This window comes from Cibotium barometz, chromosome 33 (genome assembly GCF_041138505.1).
Source record: "Cibotium barometz isolate CiBa-2024 chromosome 33, ASM4113850v1, whole genome shotgun sequence".
NCBI classification, from domain to species: domain Eukaryota; kingdom Viridiplantae; phylum Streptophyta; class Polypodiopsida; order Cyatheales; family Cibotiaceae; genus Cibotium; species Cibotium barometz.
In genome coordinates, this window is record NC_141078.1 from 39924365 (window position 1) to 39947044 (window position 22680).

The 22680-nt window shown below is 44.5% G+C and overlaps 1 protein-coding gene across 3 annotated transcripts in view; it reads left to right on the plus strand.

Annotated features, from left to right (window-relative positions):
* Positions 1 to 21825, plus strand: part of LOC147619559 (protein KINASE OF THE OUTER CHLOROPLAST MEMBRANE 1-like) — a 34991-nt gene extending 13166 nt beyond the window's left edge. For all 3 annotated transcript variants that reach the window (XM_086773234.1, XM_086773235.1, XM_086773233.1), the window contains one exon: positions 20523 to 21825. In XM_086773234.1, coding sequence (XP_086629360.1) covers positions 20523 to 21591 — 1069 coding nt within the window. In that variant the 3' untranslated portion in view covers positions 21592 to 21825. The remainder of the gene's footprint in view (positions 1 to 20522) is intronic.
* The last annotated feature ends 855 nt before the right edge of the window (positions 21826 to 22680 follow it).

Genomic DNA, 22680 nt, shown 5'->3' on the forward strand with positions numbered 1-22680 from the left:
ATGCCTTTGGAGCTACTGACTGATCAGGGGCCAGGATTCAGAGGAGAGGTACTAGAAGAACTGATGCAGAGATTACATATTACACACAGGTATTCCACTCCATATTACCCTCAGTGCAATGGGCTAGTAGAGAGGTTTAATGAAGAACTGTGCACTATGTTGATCAAATGTTTGGATCCCAAGTAGTGGGATCTGCATGTATCTTCAGCTTTGTAGGCTTATGGGACAGCAGTCAGATCAGCCACTAATTTCTCACCTTATCATCTTGTATTTGGGAAAGAAGCCATGATGCCTATTGAGGTAGATATACCTAGTTTGCAGAAGCATCAAGGAAGTGGCCGGGATGAGTATGCATAGTTGTTTGTGGGATGCGTACTGCACCACAAGGACGTAAAGACTGGTACGAAACGAAACGGAGGTACGGTACGAGGTCTGGGACGTTTTTTTTTCCATGACAGTTTCGCTAAATGTTTCGTACCTACCAATACAGTACGATAAAAAAAGATGATTTTTTCTCGTTTTTTTTTTTGTTTTGTTGTGCTCGACGCCCTTTCCCCACCCGCCCTTTGCTCGTTGTTTTTTCGCTGCTGTAGGCCGGCCGCCCTGTTGCGCCCTTTGCTCCCTTTCCCCACCCGCCCTTTGCTTGTTGTGTTTTCGCTGCTGTAGGCCGGCTGCCCTGTTGTGCTCGGTGTTCTCGTTTTTTCGCTGTTGCGCCGTTTGCTGTCGTTTGCTCACTCTCCCCACCCGCCCTTTGCTCAGGCCCCCAAGGCAGCAAGGCAGCCCGCTTGGACCCCATCTCTCTCTCTCAAGCTCTCTAGGGCCTACTACCTAGGCTCTCCCCCCCTCTCTCAAGCTCTCTATATCTACTACCTAGGCTCTCTCTCTCTCTCTCTCTCTCTCTCTCTCTCTCTCTCTCGTCGCTTGGGCCCCATCTCTCTCTCAAGCTCTCTGAGTCTCTAGGGCCTACTACCTAGGCTCTCCTGAGTCCCTCTCTCTCTCTCTCTCTTTGGAAATGAGGTTTGGACTCCACAGGAAAGGAAAAGCATGAGGTCCCTAGTTTGAAAGTATGAAAATTAAAGGAGGGTATGGTGCCGCGATTTGTTTCAGGTACTAAAAAAGTACAAGAGGGTATGGTGCCAAGTCTGAAAGTATGGCCCCGGCCCCCGAGTCTGAAAGTATGAAAAGTAAAGAAGAGTATGGTGCCATGATTTGATTCAGGTACTGAAAAAGTAAAGGAGGGCTCAGGGTATGGTGCCAAGTCTAAAAGTATGGCCAAAAGTGTACAAATATCTATTTTCCATGTGTTTTTTAAGTGGACCGTACCATAGTCACATGAAAACGCGTTTTTGGAGTGAGAAACCCCGAAACTCCGAAACGCAAGAAACGTTTTAGAAACTCCTAATTTTTTTGGTTTCTCAAAAAAAAAGAAAGTTTCTCAAAATGTTAAAAGTTCCTATTGTTTGGAACTTAAGCAATGCAAAATTATATAGAAAAAAAACCGAAACCCCAAAAACCCCGAAACGCCAAAAACCCCGAAACGTTTCTGGTGACTATGGACCGTACCGCAATCAAACTTATTTTTCGAAATTTAGAAGTCCCGTACCGGTACCATTTTTTCGTACCTTCGTTTCGTACCTGACAACTATGTGAGTATGTAGAGAGGCTGTTGGATCTCCGAGAATTGCAGTTGGCCAGAGAGGAAGCCCCGGATCATTACATTCAGCTAAGCAGCCTGAGGGTTGAACATTTCAATCAAACTATCAAAGAAAAAGGCATTAAGGAGGGAGATTTAGCTCTCAGGTACAACAATAGGCTAGATAATACCTTCCAGATGACTAAGTTTCAGATCAAATGGGAGGGCCCCTTAAAGGTACTGCATGCATATGAGAATGGTTCGTATTAGGTGGCTGATTTGGATGATCAGTGGCATTCCAAGAGGGTGAATGGCTACAGGCTCAAGTCATACTTGTGCAGGATCATGACTATCCAGAAGGATTCAATGGTGATGGATACTAGCCTGCATATTAATGCAGATGTTCCAACTGATCCTGAAGATACCTTCTTGGTGAAAGAGTGCACAGAGCGGAAGCAAAAGAGCACTAGAGTGTGTTGAATAGAGAGTGCAAAAGAGAGAGAGATATGGAGCAACTATGCTGAATATACTGAAGCAATACAGTCCCAAGCAAGAGACAAAAGTAGTCTCAAAAGTGAGGGAGAAAAAGATAGACAAGGCAAGATGAAAAAATGAGAGGCCAGCCCACCTATTTATAGGTGGGGAGAGCTGGCCGACTGGACATCAGTAGTTAGCTAGTTGACAGGCTGGGAAAAGTCCCAGAAAAATATATAAAATAGGGGTGGCCAGCCCACAATCAAGGGCCATGCAAAAGGGACCAAAAGGACACCAAACATGGGCAGAAACTAGGGATGAATGTGCTAACGCCCCCTCTCAACACCAGATGCTGAACATACTCTGAGAAGCCGAAGAAGTCGTCCTCTGTCAAAGACAAAAGAATGCAGCAACAACAGGTACCAGGAAAGCTCCACAAGCAATCTCCGCAGCAACTCAGCTACAAAAGTAACAGAACAAGCTGCCAGGTATACTGCTCCTGTAGAAGAAAACAACCATGTAGGTTACGTTGTGCTGCTCCAAATATCGGTGCCAAACCCAAATGTAAATAGAGTGCCATAGAAATCCCTAGAAGCCTGTAGCTCCAAGAAGATAATACCCTCAAAAGAAATAGAGTCCATCTGCTCCAACTCTGTACCAAGAGTAGCCAAATACTGTACAATAGCACCCTCCTCGAAGGTCGGCATCGCTAGATGTAAGAACTCAACTGCCCCCTCTGGAAACTGATGTTGGGACTCCACAAGCCCAACCAAATCCAAATCCCAATCCTTCAATCCTTGGAAGTACCATTGTGCCCCAGGCACGGTCACGGACACACCTGACCACAAACCAGAATCCTCACACAATCCTCACACAGAGTAAGGGAAATAGGAACATTCACAGTAGTGGTAACTGAAGTAGTAGTAGCCTCCTCAATAGCATCACACAGCATAGAAGCAGGCTCCTCCATAGAAGGCAAAGGGACCAGCAACACATCCTGCGAAGAAAGAGTCGGAGGCGAAGCAATAGGAGACAAATCCCCCTTAGAAGCTGTGAGAGCAAGGATAGCCCACTATCTTCCTCAAAAACATTACCAGAGATATCATCCTGGCAAGGAGAAGTATGCACAGAAAGTGAAGGCAAGGCAACAGGAGATACAAACAATTCAGATGCAGTGAGCAAAACTAGCCCACTATCCTTCGTTGCAGGAACATCTCCAAAAGAAGTATCCACAAGATCACTGGCTGCATAGCACCTAGAAGCAGAAACCATCTGCCGATCACACTGGCGTCACCATACAGGTCACAAAGCAACTGCCGCACATAGAAAGTAGAAGCATCATCAAGAGCATAGATGAAGTGTCGAAGAACCGAATCCTGAGAATTCAGGAGGAGAAAGCCATAGATCTGTCCGTTGTTAGTCTTTCTCCATTGACACACATCCTCCGCAGAGGCAAGGTCAAACAAGCAACGATTCTTGTACGAGAGAAACTCCATCAAACCATACTCCGTGAGAATAGAAGTAACCTACAACTTCCATGACTGAAAGTTACCACCATCCAACTTGTCTGCCTCATCTAGGAAATAACAAGAAAGTGGTACGGGAACCAAATCTGAAGCTGTCATCATTGATCCAACCAATAGGACCAAACCTCATAAGAAAAACTGTCCAAATCAGAAAACGCTGATGTAGGTCCCTTCCTCCCACCAAAATGCAGCCCTAAGAGGCTGGATAGCACCCGAAAATCCTCCTGTAGCAAAAAACGTAGAAGCTTCTGTCGACTGTACCTCCAGCCTTGAGGCCACCAAAAGAGGGGATCAAAAAATGCAGATTTAATATAGAGAGAAAAAGGCAGCCACACAGGGCTTGGGAATATGCTGTAAGAGGGTGCAAGAGGGAAAGGCATCAACGAGGACTGTAGCTTGGGCTCTCCTTAGGAAAAAAAAACGCACAATCTCAGAAACAAAAGTGTCCACCACAGGTACCAAGGTTGCCACCAAAGCCCGAACCACCACAATCCCCCTCTGCAAAAGGGATTGTCCACCGGAGAGGAACGTGTGACATCCACTTTGGAGTACTAGAGTTATGGCATAGTTATAGCGCTAGCTCATATAGTCGGGTTCACACTATAGATCGACCATTGTGTGTTATTGTAGGAGAGTAATTTCCCTTTATGTATATACTCTGATCTTTTAGATATGTGGTAGTAGAGAAGAGAAGAAGATAGAAGAAAATTTAGCCATCCATCTCTCTCGTATCTTGCACTCTCTTGTGTGTGTGTGTTTTGTTTGCAAGGAACTCAAGCTCTCCCTCTCCCCCGCATTCTCTTTATGGTATCAGAGTTCCGGTTCATGTGAGAGCTAAGGAGGCAAGCAAGAGGCAAGAACAAGCAAGCAAGCAAGCGGTACACGGGTAAGAGCATCATCATCTCTTCCCCTTCTTATTTAGGTACGTTACAACACCCCCTCGGTAGCTCCGAGAGCTACACATCTTCAATTGAGGAGCTGTCTTTGTAGACTTGGAGAGGCTTGTGTGGTACGTAGTACTTTGTACTGAAGTTTTGTGCTAGGATCGCGTTCTGGGCGTGTTTTGGTCTTCGCTCGATCACTTCAAGGTATTTTTGACAGTTTCGAGAAGTTTTGGTTGAGAATTGTGTAAACCGGCCTTCAGAAACCAAAGGGCGGTGGAACAAACATTTGCACATAAAAACACTTCAACACCATTGAGGACCTAGAAAAGGAAAACAAACAGGGGGAGCTAGAGTGCTCCTGCAAATAGTACATGGACACCGATTGGCCCCAAATCGCAGTGGCGCCCCTTGCGGTATTTCTTTAATTGATTTTAAGAGCTTTGATTACAATATAAGGCTGGTAATTCAGCCGTCCCAGTAGAACTCCTGAAGCCTGCAAAGAACCTGCATCTGGCTTCTTTTCCACACGGCATCCACAAACAAGTCCAGCCATTGTTCATATCGAAAGACTCTTCACATTGAGTCTGCATACAGAAGCTTTCTCCCATGATCAAGGCTGCCACAACCATCCATAGCCTCTCACACTATGAACAACATCACACCCTGACACATCCAGTGCTCCTGTATCACAACACAGACTCCCAAACTGTCTCTCAGAAGAGTATCACAGCACAGCATAACATACAGTCGACACACCTGTACAAACCCTCTCTACCATCCAAGGGTACTATCCATCTCTGTCATGGATTCCCTGTCCCTTGTCCTATCAGTAGCAAGGATGTACCAAACATGTGTCCACTCCTGTACCTTCTGCCTGCATGTGCCCTATCTCCTGGAGAAACCCAAAAACATGTTTCTTCGAGAAAACCTACGACCTGTTTCCACATGAAAACCCTTAGGCTTGTTTCCCTTTGAAACTCCTGTTCTGTTTCCCATACATCTAGTTACCTGTTCCCTCATGAAACATCTGGCAACATAGAGATGCCCATACTGTAGGTCCCACTGTTCCTTTCTAGCAAGAGAAACAATCTGCTCCATGAGCACGCAGCCATGCGAGCTTGCTTCACTCCCATGCCAAGAAACATAACCAAATAACCTTGTACTTGCAGCCAAAAACCCAAGCACATAGCTGAATTTGCTACCAAACAAAATCAGCCCATAAACTGTCCTAAAACAGTCCCGAATCCAAAGCAAAGAGAAACTGAAAGTTCCATCAGATGAACGCCATCAACATGATGTCTATGTTCATGGAAATCCAGCCCCTGTCCACCTTTGTGTCCAAAGAAACCAGCCCTTGTCTACTCTTCAGCAGAGGGAGAGAGAGAGAGAGAGAGAGAGAGAGAGAAAGCGGTACTGGCTGTCCCCACATGTACGCCCTTGTTTCTCCTGCAGTTCCCTCTTTCCAAAAGAGCCTCTCATGCCCTGCTTATCTGCGCAGCTTTTCACTAGGAAGGGGGAAAGTCCCACGCTCAGATCAGCCACTGTCCAACTGTCCTCTCTTCCACGCTGCCGCCTTGTACCTGCAGTTCAGCCCACGTGCATCCACCATGCAACCGACTAGGCCCTGCAGTCCAGCCCCTTGCGCATAGAGAAGAACATGCGCTGCTCTGTCCAGCGCTGCCTGTACACGCCTACAGCAGAACTGTCCAGCGCCAGATTCTGTCCTGTCCGTACAGCTGTCCGTACAGTCGTACAGACCAGCATGAACTCTCCTGTGTGCAGCCCACATGTATCTTCAAGCGACCAGCCCTCCTCAGCAAAGAAGCACACACGGCAACCAAAGATAGGCGCCTCCTTTGCCTGGCAGCCCCTCCTTTTCCCCAAAAAGCACACGTGGCCCCAAAATAGCATAAGGGCCATGATTATCTTTAATGAAGGGCTTTATAAATGATTACAAAGGTTTTTAAACCTTTTAAGCTAAAATCTTTTTGCCCCCTTTCACACATGGGATTATCCACACATGGGCTTCCATCTTCACTCCCACCTGATGCCATTCACACTGTCCACCATGTCCCCGTGCACACTTGCATACTGTCCAGAGAAAAACACAGGGTCATGACATACCCCCCTCTTGAAAAATGGCAAGCGTCCTCGATTGCACTCAATGGCACAGTAAAGCATCTTATGAGCAAAGACACCCCATATGGCAAAAACAATGGCCTTCCAATGCATCTGGATGATATAACAATCATCCTGCACAATAAGCCACACTGTCCTCTTGCTTGTTCCTTCAGAACCTTCAGCAAAAGTCTAAAACCAAATGGAAACACGTTACCTGTGTTAGCCAAAACAAAACCATGCATCATTCTACATATGACACACATATGCATGACACACATATGCATTCGCAAACAATATGCTCCTCAAAATGCTCTACCTACTCCAAAGTAACAGTCTAAGGGCTGCTCGCAAGCCTTACGCCCATGGGCATCCCTCAGGACCCACGACTGAAGGTACAACATGAGCATATGAAAGCACTCAATGCATCCAAACACTACATCCAGTAAGTACTTTCCCACATATGTTTCATGGCTATCCCGCAGGAGTTACACCCAATGGTGCATCCATGAACATAATAAAGCACTTGATGTATCATACCAACATACATGCAACACATGACACAATGCAGAGTATTTCCCAATGTATTCTCAATGGTACCAGGATCCAATGGCACCAGAATACAGAAATACCTCTACCTCAAAAAGTGAATGCATACATGCACAAACAGAGTTCGATCCATATTTCCATGAACCAAACCAACTCTAGGACTGCTCGCAAGACTTATGCCCTCCATAGAGTTATCCATAGTTGCAGTTAGAGTTCCAGGTGCGCGCGACTGTGAACCATACTCAACCATCATCTCATGTGTCTAGAACACAAGATCATAGAAGTCCCATAAGCAGATGTACTGTCAGCCTCAGTACCTTCGGGTGAATACAAAGATGTCACCAAGCGACTCCTAGATAACAAATGAGCCTGTCTGTAACAAGGGAGCGGAGTTGCTACCCCCCTCTTGAGCATCAGGCAATGCTCCAGACCTATGCTCTGCTGAACCTGAATGAGTCGTAACAAGAGGCGACTCCAACTCATAGGCATCAAGATAAAGCTGCAACTCCTGAGGTGAATCTGCTAAGTCACCCTCCTCCATCCACTTCGCATCCATCAGTGAACCTCCTCCATCCACTTCGTATCCATCAGTGAACAGCTCTTGAACTTCACAGGATAGCGACGGAAACTTTACCTTGTACCTAATGTGCCAGTATATGCTCAGGAATAAGAACCTCGTCAAGTTCCTCCACTTCCATCTGAGCCTCATCTGATACATCCTCAGGCACCCAAAACCTGCTTGCACTCCACCCAAGTGATAAGCACAAGTTCCCGATGAAGCATAGTAGATCACCACTGTTAAACATAGAAAGAAACTGTCTTCCGAACCCATGAAGCCTCTATGAAGATACCACCGGTGACAAACTGTCGAAAGCCATAGCCTTCAACGCATCTCCTGCACCATAACACTTCAACTGCTTCTTGTTCCTGGCCGACTACTTCTTGTCCTTGGTGTCTTTTCTCCTGAGCTTCATCTTCAGCTTTTGCTCTTCACCTCATATAGGCAAAGACACAAAATCCTGTACTGTGTCCTGCACTTCCTTTTTACTTTCCTCATGTTGAAGCTTTTGATGTGACTCTCATGAGACAACCACGAGCTTGCCCCCTTAGGAAAGTTGGCGATTGTCCCAACCAAAGCAACCACGGACTCGCCTCCTTGAGAAAGTCGACGATGTGTCCCGGCAACGGAACCATGTAAACCGGCCTTCAGAAACCAAAGGGCGGTGGAACAAACATTTGCACATAAAAACACTTCAACACCATTAAGGACCTAGAAAAGGAAAACAAACAGGGGGAGCTAGAGTGCTCCTGCAAATAGTACACGGACACCGATTGGCCCCAAATCGCAGTGGCGCCCCTTGCGGTATTTCTTTAATTGATTTTAAGAGCTTTGATTACAATATAAGGCTGGTAATTTAGCCGTCCCAGTAGAACTCCTGAAGCCTGCAAAGAACCTGCATCTGGCTTCTTTTCCACACGGCATCCACAAACAAGTCCAGCCATTGTTCATATCGAAAGACTCTTCACATTGAGTCTGCATACAGAAGCTTTCTCCCATGATCAAGGCTGCCACAACCATCCATAGCCTCTCACACTATGAACAACATCACACCCTGACACATCCAGTGCTCCTGTATCACAACACAGACTCCCAAACTGTCTCTCAGAAGAGTATCACAGCACAGCATAACATACAGTCGACACACCTGTACAAACCCTCTCTACCATCCAAGGGTACTATCCATCTCTGTCATGGATTCCCTGTCCCTTGTCCTATCAGTAGCAAGGATGTACCAAACATGTGTCCACTCCTGTACCTTCTGCCTGCATGTGACCTATCTCCTGGAGAAACCCAAAAACATGTTTCTTCGAGAAAACCTACGACCTGTTTCCACATGAAAACCCTTAGGCATGTTTCCCTTTGAAACTCCTATTCTGTTTCCCATACATCTAGTTACCTGTTCCCTCATGAAACATCTGGCAACATAGAGATGCCCATACTGTAGGTCCCACTGTTCCTTTCTAGCAAGAGAAAAACAATCTGCTCCATGAGCACGCAGCCATGCGAGCTTGCTTCACTCCCATGCCAAGAAACATAACCAAATAACCTTGTACTTGCAGCCAAAAACCCAAGCACATAGCTGAATTTGCTACCAAACAAAATCAGCCCATAAACTGTCCTAAAACAGTCCCGAATCCAAAGCAAAGAGAAACTGAAAGTTCCATCAGATGAACGCCATCAACATGATGTCTATGTTCATGGAAATCCAGCCCCTGTCCACCTTTGTGTCCAAAGAAACCAGCCCTTGTCTACTCTTCAGCAGAGGGAGAGAGAGAGAGAGAGAGAGAGAGAGAGAAAGCGGTACTGGCTGTCCCCACATGTACGCCCTTGTTTCTCCTGCAGTTCCCTCTTTCCAAAAGAGCCTCTCATGCCCTGCTTATCTGCGCAGCTTTTCACTAGGAAGGGGGAAAGTCCCACGCTCAGATCAGCCACTGTCCAACTGTCCTCTCTTCCACGCTGCCGCCTTGTACCTGCAGTTCAGCCCACGTGCATCCACCATGCAACCGACTAGGCCCTGCAGTCCAGCCCCTTGCGCATAGAGAAGAACATGCGCTGCTCTAACTGAAAGTTCCATCAGATGAACGCCATCAACATGATGTCTATGTTCATGGAAATCCAGCCCCTGTCCACCTTTGTGTCCAAAGAAACCAGCCCTTGTCTACTCTTCAGCAGAGGGAGAGAGAGAGAGAGAGGAGAGAGAGAGAGAAAGCGGTACTGGCTGTCCCCACATGTACGCCCTTGTTTCTCCTGCAGTTCCCTCTTTCCAAAAGAGCCTCTCATGCCCTGCTTATCTGCGCAGCTTTTCACTAGGTCCCACGCTCAGATCAGCCACTGTCCAACTATCCTCTCTTCCACGCTGCCGCCTTGTACCTGCAGTTCAGCCCACGTGCATCCACCATGCAACCGACTAGGCCCTGCAGTCCAGCCCCTTGCGCATAGAGAAGAACATGCGCTGCTCTGTCCAGCGCTGCCTGTACACGCCTGCAACAGAACTGTCCAGCGCCAGATTCTGTCCTGTCCGTACAGCTGTCCGTACAGTCGTACAGACCAGCATGAACTCTCCTGTGTGCAGCCCACATGTATCTTCAAGCGACCAGCCCTCCTCAGCAAAGAAGCACACACGTCAACCAAAGATAGGCGCCTCCTTTGCCTGGCAGCCCCTCCTTTTCCCCAAAAAGCACACGTGGCCCCAAAATAGCATAAGGGCCATGATTATCTTTAATGAAGGGCTTTATAAATGATTACAAAGGTTTTTAAACCTTTTAAGCTAAAATCTTTTTGCCCCCTTCCACACATGGGGTTATCCACACATGGGCTTCCATCTTCACTCCCACCTGATGCCATTCACACTGTCCACCATGTCCCCGTGCACACTTGCATACTGTCCAGAGAAAAACACAGGGTCATGACAAATTGTCTTTGGTCGAAATCTGGTTATAGTAGTGCAGTAGTGCATTTTGGGAGTGCAGACAGTGTTTGCACATGTATTGTTGATATTGGGTGTATGTACATATACTGTGGTCAGATCTGGTGAGTTGTGCTGACGTACCGAAGATACTGTTGTGTTATAGGTTGTATACAGAAATTGTCTGTTTGCAGGTTTCTGATTGTTGTAGGCAAACATGTCTGACAGACTCAATGAGATTGTCAGTGAGAAGTTGGATAAGAACAACTTCCATGCTTGGAAGTTCAGAATGACCAATTTTCCTGTCCCAGAAATAATTGGTACAGCTCCTACTCGAGATTGTCTAGATAGGCTCGCCTCTTCCTTCGTGTGAGACGTCGGAAGATCGCTCATGCCTGCCGGTGAGTGGTGGAGTCTAGAGCAACCTGGACATGGGTCTCGCGACACTCCTCATCATACTAGCTGTTCTGTGGAACAGTCCCACTTGGTGGTCTCGGAGTGGCTCTGGTGTGTGGAAAGGTAGCTGTGGCAGATGTGAGCGGATTGACATTTGCACTTAGACATGAGGCATCTCCCGCCTTGGGTGCTTGACTAGCTACTCTCAGGTGGTCAAGAGTGTTTAATTTTGCATCACTTCCCCTAGGTACTCTCTGGCTACTCTTAGGTGGTAAAGTGTACTTACAAATACATAGATTTGCCTACTCAGTTCGTGGCTTATAACATATGAATTGATTAGGTTAGGGTAGTGGTTGATAGCTCCTTTGATGCTCAATGTTGCTGCTTGCTTGAGATCTCCTTGCTTTTGCTTGATGAAGATCTTGTTGCTTCCTTCATGCTTCATGTCGATGTCGTGTCCTTCTTTTTCTTCTTCGCATTGTTGGATGCTTCTTGGCTCTTTGACTGCTTGTCTTTGTGTTCATCTTTTGGCATTGTCTTCTTCATTGTGTCTTTGGTGTAGACTTTGTCTTTGCCACTTGTGCTCGACGCTTTTGCTTGGTGCTTTGGTGCTTCCTTTGATGCTTTGTGTGTGAGTGCCATGCTTTGTGATGCAGTCACTCCATGCATTTTTGCTCTTAGCATGCTTAAGATAGTATTTAATACATCTTTTCTTTGTTGTCGATGCTTATGCGCACGTGTACCCATTTTTTATTTCCCAAGGATTTAACTCCTCCCCAAATGATGCTTTGAGGTACAGAATGCTTGACATTTGAGAAGGTCTTACCAATGAGCTTGTGTTTTGCTTCACTGGCAGTGTCTACTCTCATACAAGATTAGCAATGTACTCTAGATTTTCTTGCAATGATGATTTTAGGCTAATCCAAGTGATTAAAATGCAAACTATGTGCTAAAATTAAACCAGATGCGATGAAAAGTCACTCAAATTGAGCAATGCAAATGGATGAGATAGATTTGGATGCAAAAGAGGGCTTTCCATAGTACATTTATATCCTAATTTTTCAATTTTGACATTAATTTGGTCCAATTTTTGCTAACGATACACTAATGATAGTGGTTAGTGCTTAATCAGAGTGATTAAGGGTTACAGAATTTGGAGGCCAAAATTGAGCAAATAGGAGAGGTTGATAGGGCTTTTTGCATGGCAATGTTGCTCTAGCTTAGTTGAAGATCCCCAAGCCAAAAACCTCAGCTCAACTGTTTCAAAAATCCACGATTTTACTAATGAGGTGATAGCTCAAGTAGTGAAGGTGTTTGCCTAGGACCAAGAGGTCTTGGGTTCAAAACCTCCCTTAGTGCTTCCTCGGCGGCATCGCCTACACAGGCGGATAATAAAGTGCCCATGGGTAGATGCCTACGGGCGATGACAAATCGGTAACTACGGGAGGATTTTGGGCCTAAGGCCAATCGATAAAAAAAAATCCACGATCTTAGGCCTCAACAGTCGACTGGTCTTTTGACTACTGTGCCTCTATAGTTGACGAATTTCGCTCTACAACCTAGTGGCTTGTAGCACGATTTTCGGGCATTTTCAACCAAATCCGCCAATGATTCTTGGTGAGAAGGGACACTTAGATGTAAGCAAGGTAGCCCTTTAAGGACTTGGAAAATGCTTGAGTGAGTGAAGAGGACAAGCTCTTGCAAGCTTGGCCACAAGAAGAGGATGGGGATAAGGTTATGGTTAAATGAGATTAGTGGCTTTAATGGTGTTGATTAGTGCTAATGAGCTGAGATTAGGCTGTTAGAAGATCATGGGAAGAGGAGTGGCTCTGATATCATGTTGAGAAACATGGGTATCCCGACATGTGCATGACTATGGTGATTAGTACTAATCCTACATTTATAAAGGATTTTGGGACTACGTCGAAGGAGACAATGAGGAGCCTCCAGAGTTGTCCGAAGAGAATGCCACTCCAACAAATATAAAGGCATTCAAGGATTAGAATTAGGGTGCAAGGAAAGTCATGTATTGGCTTTCGATAAGTGTCACAGACACAATGATAGGACACACACAAGATGTCAACACTCCAACAATTGCATGGTAGAACCTGATGCAGATGTTCGAAACCAATACAAAGGCAAGGAAATTGCAACTAAAACAAGAGCTGCATACTGTGGAAAAGAAAAGCATGTCTATCAATGAGTATGCTTTAAAGATCAAGGGCATTGTTGAATCCCTTGGGTCTATCAATGTATCGGTGGAAGAAGATGATTTGGTGAGTGTCTATTTGAATGGGCTTGGCAAAGTGTATAAGCCATTTAAGACCTTCATTGCTGTCAGGGAGAATGTTCCCAACTTTCGGGACTTAGTGTGTATGTTGAAAGTCTCTTGTTGTTGAAAGTAAGAATACATCAGAACGGGCCTTCTAGTCTAATCAGGTAGAGGCAGAGGTAGAGGTTGTGGTCGAGACCAAGGTGGTGGCTAACAAGAAAACTAGAATTCTGGACAACAATAGTCCAATGATTCGAAGTAGCAGCAATCATACACAGGTGGAAGAGACCAGTCTAGAGGCAGGGGGAGCCAAAGAGTCCGAGGTGGTTGGTAAAGAGATCAAAGTGACATGAAGAAAATGAAAAAACCAGGTTATGTAGAAATAGGTGATGATATTACGCATCCCATTGCGCATGTTGGTAAAATACCATTGTTTATGCAGGATGGCAAAAATGAAGTACTTGGGAGAGGTACTTCATGTTCCAAATGTTACAAAGAACGTGGTTTCTATTGGACAGATGGTTGAGCAAGGTCTCCAGGTGAGGCTTAATGCTCAAGGATGTTTTGTGGAAGACTTCAAAATCAGTGTCGCTTGGTTGCAAAGGGTAATAGGAATGATAGGATGTTTACTTTGGATGTAAACATGCCTGAGGTAAAGGTAGCCATGTTTGCGCATGGAACAGGTGTCATTGCAGATATGACACATAGCACAAGCGCATTGGTCATGTGAATATACAACGACTGAAGTCTATGCAGGCCCAAATATTGTTGCAGGTTTGTTAATGTGTAAGGTTGATAGTATGCATAAAGTATGTGAAGCATGCCAACTTGGTTAGCAGGCCAAACATGCTTTCCCACATGAAAAGTATGTCAGTGCAAGGCCATTAGATATTGTACATTCAGATGTATGGGGACCGACCAAGACTGCAACAATTGCAGGTTGTAGGTATTATGTTACATTCATTGATAAACACACTAGGAAAGTGTGGGTTTACTTCATGAAGAAGAAAAGTGAGGTGTTTGCTCACTTTCAGAGATCTAAAGTTTTAGTCGAGAAGGAAAAAGGCATGCAAATAAAATGCCTGAGATCAAATTTCTCCAATGAGTTTAATGATTTCTTGAGAAAGCAGGGAATCAAGAGACAGTTTACATGCAAGCACACTCCGCAACAAAATGGTGTTACAGAAAGAAAAATAGACATATTGTAGAAGTGGTACGTACCTTGATGGCTGAAAAGAATATGCCACATGATTTTTGGATAGAAGTAGTGGCAATTGCTATGTACATTATGAACAGGACACCCACTGCAACTGTTCATGGTATGATGCCTGAAGAGAAGTTTACAGGCATAAGACCGGATGTGTCTCACTTGAAAGTGTTTGGGTATATTGCATATGTGCATGTTCGTGATGAAGTAAGAACAGAGTTGGATCCAAAGGCAGAGAAATGCATTTTTACTAGTTATGCTATGGAGAAGAAAGGTTATAGATGTTATAACCCTACCACTCATGAGATGCGAGTAAGTAGAGATGTTGTCTTTGACGACGTGAGTAGTTAGTATGCACCAGCGGTGCGAGTAAGTAGAGATGTTGTCTTTGACGAGGTGAGTAGTTGGTATGCACCAGCGGTGAAGGCAATAGAAGATACAGATGTAAGAAGTGCTGATGCTGCATCACATGTAGAGCAGCAATCACAGATGCTTAGTGGACCTCAAGAGTCCTCTAGGATTGGATCCAATGTCAGTCCATGGCTAGACAGGTTGAGGACAGATGTAGGTACACATGTATCACGTAAAGGAAAGGAAAAGGTAGATCAACCTTTTGTGCCTAATCTATCAGCAGGTCACTCATATGTGGATGATGACTCTAGCGGCTCTAAGCAGAGCCTTGATGGGAAGCTTGGCATTTCGTCTGTGGTTACTCCTAGTGTAAGGAGAACGAGGGCTGTTTTTAGGACACCTGGCAATGATCTAGGTGTATGCAGGTCTACGAGAGTTAGGTACCTTGTTGACAGCTTGAGATATGATGGTTATACAGCCCATCATTATGCTAACATGGTTAAAGCAATATAGGAGTTGGAGCCCACTTGTTTTAAGCAAGTTGCTAGGTACTTGGAAATAAGAAATGGGAAGATGCCATGAATGAGGAGACAGCAGCATTGGATGCAAATGCAACATGGACTGTATATATGATGGATATACAGTCCATCATTATGCTTACATGGTTAAAGCAATACAGGAGTTGAAGTCCACTTGTTTTGAGCAAGCTGCCAGGCACTTGGAAATAAGAAATGGAAAGATGCCATGAATGAGGAGATGGTAGCATTGGATGCAAATGCAACATGGGAGTTAGTGTCTTTGTCTTAGGAAAAGAAGGCAATTGGATGTAAGTGGGTGTATAAGGCCAAGCATAATGTTGGTGGTTCAGTAAGCAGGTATAAGGCAAGATTGGTTGCCAAGGACAATGCGCAAAATTATGGCATTGACTATGAGGAGACATTTAGCCCGGTCGTAAGAATAACCGTGAGAGCTGTCATTACTATGGCTGTAGCAAAGGGCTGGCAGATGAATGTAAAGAATGCCTTCTTGCATAGTGATTTGCCAGAAGAAGTATACATGATGCAGGTACCAGGGTATGAGAGTGATGCACACCCAGTATAGGTTACGCGAAGCCTTGTATGGCTTGAAGCAGGTACCCAGAGCATGGTCAAACAAGATCGGGGAGTATCTTGTTACCATTGGATTTCAGATATCCAATGCAAATTTTTCACTTTATGTAAAAAAGACAGATAGAGGGATCATGCTATTAGTTATCTATGTGGATGACATGATTATCATTGGTGATAGTGATGCCAACGTACGTGATGTCAAGAGGCTTTTGAAGCAGAAGTTTGAGATGAAGGATTTGGGTGAGCTGTGGTATTTCTTGGACATAGAGGTAGTAAGACCACCTCATGGTATTTTGTTATTGCAGAGACAGTATGACTCGGACATGTTGTCCATGTATGATATGACAGGTTGTAAGCCTATTTTAGTGCCATTGGAGCAGAACACAAAGCTTTCCGTAGATACAGGTGAGCTTTTGGAGGACCCCACTACTTACAGGCGCATAATGGATAGCTTGATCTACATGACCATTACTAGGCGAGACTTGAGCTATGTTGTTGGACTTGTGAGTCAGTTTATGTAGGCTCCTAGAAAGCCACACTTGGATGCGGCTAGACGGATTCTCATGTACATAAAGTCCACAGTTGTTTATGGACTTTTCTATGAGGTTGGTATAAAGATACAACTACATGGGTACATAGATGTTGATTGGGCTGGTAGTGTTGCAGACAGGAGATCTACCAGTGATTTTATGTTCTCGTTTGGGAGTGTTGTTGTGAGTTGGAGCAGTAAGAAGTAGCCAACAATTGCCTTGTTGAGTATAGAGGCAGAGTACAAGAATGCTGCTATGGCAGTTTGTGAGAGAGCTTGGTTTCAGAAGCTACTTGGTGATATGGGTAAGCCTGTGGATAGGACAATTGTCATTTATTGTGACACCACAAGTAGCATACAATTGGCCAGTAACCTAATATACCATGCTAGAACGAAGCACATTGAGGTGCAGTATCACTTTGTGAGAGAGAAGGTTCTAGCAGGTGATGTAGATTTGGTATATATCATCACAGAGGATTAGGTGGCTGACATCTTCACGAAGGCATTGGGCACAGAGAAGCTCCATAGGTGCAATGTGTGAAGTTGAGCTCAAGGAGGAGTGTTGAGGTATCGAGCTCAACTAGTGCTACGACGAACATTGATGACCCACCTGGGTGATAGCTTCCACACTTATATCATTGGCATGGTTGGTAAGATTATGGTTGATATACCACAAGTGAATGACAGGCTGTGTAACAACCACTCTGGAATACTAGAGTTATAGCATAGTTATAGCACTAGCTCATATAGTCGGGTTCACACTATAAACCGACCATTGTGTGTTATTGTAGGAGAGTACTTACCCTTATGTATGTACTCTTATCTTTTAGATATATGGAGAAAATTCAGCTATCCATCTCTCGTGTCCTGCACTCTCTTGTGTGTGTGTGTGTTTGTTTGCTTGCAAGGAACTCAAGCTCCCCCTCTTCCCCGCCTTCTCTTTAGGGTGGACTGGTCAACAACGACCTATGTAAGGAAAGACCAGAAAAGAAACACATCAAGTCGTGCATCATTACAAAAAGCTTGTACACCTACCGTACTTAGTCGTATTGCTCTTGTGTTGTGTCGAACATGCTTTGCAGGCTATTGCCCCTTCCGTACTTGTTGAGGTCACGCTGCTGAACCAATTGTGTCACCAACTGTACCCAGCTGTACTACTACTGTAGCTACTGCTCCTTGCTGATGTCATCAGCTTTGTACTTGTTGTTTCATACCTTGCGGGTCTGCTGATGTCCCTAGAAAAACCCTAATCTGCAGATTTGATTGTGTTAGCTAAAGTCATCATTTTGCTGTGCATAAATCTGTCACCTATGATTGGCTCTCTATTGCCTGTTGGAGTTTGCTCATTGTTGGGGAGAGTGTGAAGCCGGTCACTCAGTGCCTGTGAAGAAAAAGACAGGTGGACGACTCTGGGTTTGTGAAGACCTGTCTGGACACTCTAGTTCTACATCCGCATCCTTGGCTAGCCGGTCTTGCCAGGAACACGCATGTATGTGTATGGATGCCTACATAGAGTAGCATGCAACTAGCAAGGTCCAGGGGATTGGGGAATGTGGAGCTGCTCTTGGGACTTGGTGAACTCGGTATTGACTCATCATGATTTTGGTAACTGATTTCATTCAAAATTGATGATGGAAATTTTGCTCGTTGTGCTTATGAAGCTTGTATCAATTACTCCTTGTTAATACAATATTATCAAGGAATGGGGGGGTTTGGTCCATTCTGGCCTAGTGTCAATTCGTTTTTCAGCATTGCTATCTTGTATTTGGTTCTGCCATTTCGATTGTTGTTTAATTGTATTAATAGTAAAAGTGTGATGAGATTGTGCTCAATACTGGACGGGGATATTACACGAGTGTAGACTGATTAGGGCAGTTTTGAAAGCCCTATAGGTGTCTAGAGGTGCCCAAGACATAAAGCAATGGTTACTGGGCATAATATGAACATGTTTGGTGAGCTTTTTGACTATATTTTTGGGACCTGAAAACTAATGGCCAACGTGAACATAGTCACCAGAAACACGAAACGGGAACAAAAACGTTCGAGGAATGGAAATGGGGAAATGAGAAACGGCCATGGAAACGGATAGGGTCCTGAAACGGAGAAACATGTTTCTAGGGATTGAAACTATGGACCTGAATCCGACATGCCATCAGATCTCAATATCTACGGAGGTCATGGGTTATTCATGGGCATTTAGAGACCAAGGGTTTGAAGCCAAGACCAAGGGAAATGGCAACCAAGGCATTTGGATCACCAACGAAACTGTGAATCAGCAAGACAGAGCTGTCCTCATGTGCATTAGAGCATACAAAGTAGATAGGCATACATGAATTGGATCTCAGTCAAAGGTATCATTGTACCAAAGAAGCTATGAATCAGCAAGACACAATAATTCTCATGTGCGTTAGCGCATATAAAGTAGATAGACATGCACACCCTAGCATATTTTTTGAATAATTATTATTATTTAGTTTTCTTGGATTTATCTCATTTATTTCTTATAGAAAATCTTATCGTATGATTTTTTTCTCTTTCTAACTCCAATGTGCAGGGGGTGCACGTGTGCACGTGGGAAGGTCCCAAATAATTTGTGCACATGGCAACTTGGCCATTGATCTTAAATATTATTTTTCTAATTTCTCAATTACTCAGACTTCCAAGTCTCTCCCATTAAATATACACCTTATTAAAAAATTCACACTCACTAGAAAGTGCACCTTAGAAGAAATAATACCTCGGTTACATTAGGATATTAGGATATGAAAAGAGGAATCTTATATCCTCCCTCACTTGAAGATCCGAGATGTCCTCATCTCGCAAACTAAAGAGGGATAATCTTTCTTGGATTCTTCCTGTTTCTCCTAGGTAGCATCCTCAGTCGGGAAAAACTTCCACTTGATTAAATATTCTTTTAAGATCTTGTTTCTAAGGAGCTTTTCTCTCACGTCCAAAACTTCTTTTGGTTCCGATTCCACTTGTGTGTTTCTGCAAGTAATTTGATTAGCGTTAATTTGTCATGCTTATTATTAATCATAGATCAAGCATGCTTCCGTGTAGTTAGCAAGTTAGTTGCCAACATTGCTCTACTTCGCATATATGGGTCAATATCTATCCCCTATGCCATACGGTCCTTGTTTGGCATGGGGTATAAGATTATGGTATGACAGGCTGACATTGGAGGTTCTATTTGATGATCTTACCCACTTTATTCCTAAGTCGGTGATAAGGCTTTTCTTTCTCTGTTGACGCTGATACTTGATACTAAACCTGGTTTCATGCAATTTAGAAGCACCTTTGAGATTGTCTTCTTCTCTTGCAAAGTAGAATGGACCAAGGAGAGGAAACAGCGCCATGCTTTTACTCTTGGACTTTTAGAAGGCTTACAACAAGGTTGACTGGGATTCCTTGCAGGGCACCCTCATACTTATTAGATTTTCAGAGTATTGGATCACAGGGGTCTCTTCCTCGAAACAAACAGCTTTGAGTAGAGTTCCAGAGTGATGGATTAGAGGGGTGTCTTCATTGTTCTCAAGATGGGGTCTCAAGATTCCAAATATGGAATTCAACTGCATGACGAGAAGTCATTTTGACTTGGATCTTCCATGTAATGGAGGGAGGGCATTTATATGTATAGATCAATATGTCGAATTTCACCTCTCTATCTTTTGAGAGGGGCCAAAAGGCGAGCTACTTGTTTTCTTACCTTTTCTGGACGTTGTGATGTATTCTCTTTCATTCTACCCAATGGTGCCATTTGCCGATCATTGGAGCCTTTTGTCCAATGACAAGGGGAAATTGGCTTTGTTTTTAGGGCAAGGCTGGTGAGCTGCCACCTGGCTCTTGCTGTTGCAGGCATCATACTGAATTGATGTGTTTTTTTTTTTTTTTTGCAATTGTTGATGCTTATAAATTTAATGTTTTTTTTTCACTGCATGCTTTTTTTCTCTTAACTATTGATGCTTATTGACTATTATTTATCTTTTTTTTTTAATGGTCTTGTGCAGCCCCGAGGTTATGTTCATAGAAGGGGATTGGGTACACGTGAAAGATAGGTCAGATGGGAAAGTTGCAGTTGTGAAAACTGTTGTGGGTTCTGATAGTATTGTCTTGCAGTACTTTGACAAGAAGAATGAGTTGGTGAACTATGATGGGATTAGCAAGATGTCCCTCTGGAAACACTCTTTTAGAGTTGGGGACCTAGTTCAACTCAAAGAATCTCCAGTTCCAAAGGATTTCACTGAATTGCAAGAGCTCATAAGAACAGAGGGAACCATTGTTGCCATAGACAAGAGAGCCGGCACTATCCTTGTCAAGTTTTCAGAGTCTCAAGAGCCCGTGTATGTGAGCCCAGCTGCCATAGAGAGAGTCTCCTCGGGTTTTGTTGTGGGAGATCTTGTTCGCCTTCGTGAAGGCTGGCATTCAGATTCCTCAGCAACATTGGTCCGAATCCCCTCTTCTGTTGGCATGGTACACGTCATTGAAACAAATGGCAAGCTTAAAGTGGCATTTTTAGGCCGGGAGACACTGTGGACTTGTAATCCAAGGGAGTTGGAAAAAGTGAAGCCTTTCCATGTGGGACAATTTGTCAAAGTGCGAAGTGATGTTGTCTCACCTCGTTTCCAGTGGCCACTAAGAAAAGATCGATGTTGGGATACTGGCAAAATCACTCGTATTGCTCCCAATGGTGGTCTTGTGGTCAGCTTTCCTGGGCGTATATGGAACTGGGATGAGTGGTGGGCTGATCCTGAAGAGGTTAAAGTTGTTCAGATGAATGACTATGACAGTTTGGTTGACAAGTATCATCACTTGGAAGCCATGCATTGGTCGGTGCGCCCTTTTGTGTTTGCCGTGCTGTCGTTTGTTGCTGTGAAACTAGGGGCAGAGGTCATCCGTGCTCTTCCCTTGCCAGGAAAAGGCAAGAAAAAGGAGGGTAAAGAGAAGGAAAAAATCAAAATGGAGTTAGTCACAGATGGGCAAGGCCAAGGAAAAGATCCTAATTCAGGAAACCCTTTGTGGTTGCCCCCGTCAGTGGCAAATATACTGTTCAGGGAGGGTGCACCGGTCTTACAATAATTTGGTGCCCAAACTCTTGTATCAATTTGGGGGATTTGATCAAGTGTACATAGCAAATTATGTGGTGGCTCAATGAATCTGCAACTATATTATGGTCTATAATTCAATCACTTATTGCGGGTGTTCACTGGGTAAGGACATTGTACAGGCATTTATATTGAAACATTGTACAGGTGTAAATGTGTTTCTGATACGCGTGGATTCTTTGTAATATAATGTAGATGACATTTGAAAGTGAGTCTTCTTTTGTTTTTATTTACAATTCTTGCAGCACCGATGCTTGTCAGCTTTAACTTCACTCCTTTTTTTCATCAAAGAAAGGAACCTTTAATCGGTAGAAAAAGAAGCAACTGCCATAGGCAGATTACAACCCTCCAAGGAGTAAAATGCTAGAGGAAAAGAGGGGGAGGGGGGCTCCCTCCATGGCTGGCTGCTCTGGGAGGGAGGCTACATCCTTGGGGGAGGGGGGAAGCCACACTGGGGCTGTAATGCCAAGTAAGACTGCGGACCGGTGCCTAGGAAGGCATACATATGCTGCATGATCTCTGAGTCACCTTGCAAGCATTTCCAGCATCCCTGGAGTGTGTGGGATGTCTCACCCACATGGACACACACATTGCAAACACACAGAAATTGGCAGTCATGGCTTTGCAAGCACAGGATGCCTTCACAAGCATGGAGGAGATTCTACTGTTGCATGTTGTAGGAATTTCCTCACATGGCCATAGCCAAGGCCATGGGGAGGTGAGCCAGGTTCCCATGTGCTGTTAATCTTGGTTGGCTTGCTTTAATCTATGGCCTTCTGATGCTTGTTTGTCATGGCCTTGGCTATGGCCATGTAAGGAAAGAAAGGGGGCTACCGCCTTTATTTCCTCTCATTGCTATAGCCAAGGCCATTGGGGGTGAGTCATGTGTTGGCCTTTGGCTGAGTGTAGTATAATGTTGGTCTTGGACTAGATTGAAGGTCTATCTTGGCTTCTAATCACAGAGTTGAGAGGGTTGAGAGTTTCAAGGATCGGGGTTGATGGTCTTGGACTAGATTGAACCTCTATCTTGGTTTCTAATCACAGAGTTTAGGGTCAAGAGTGG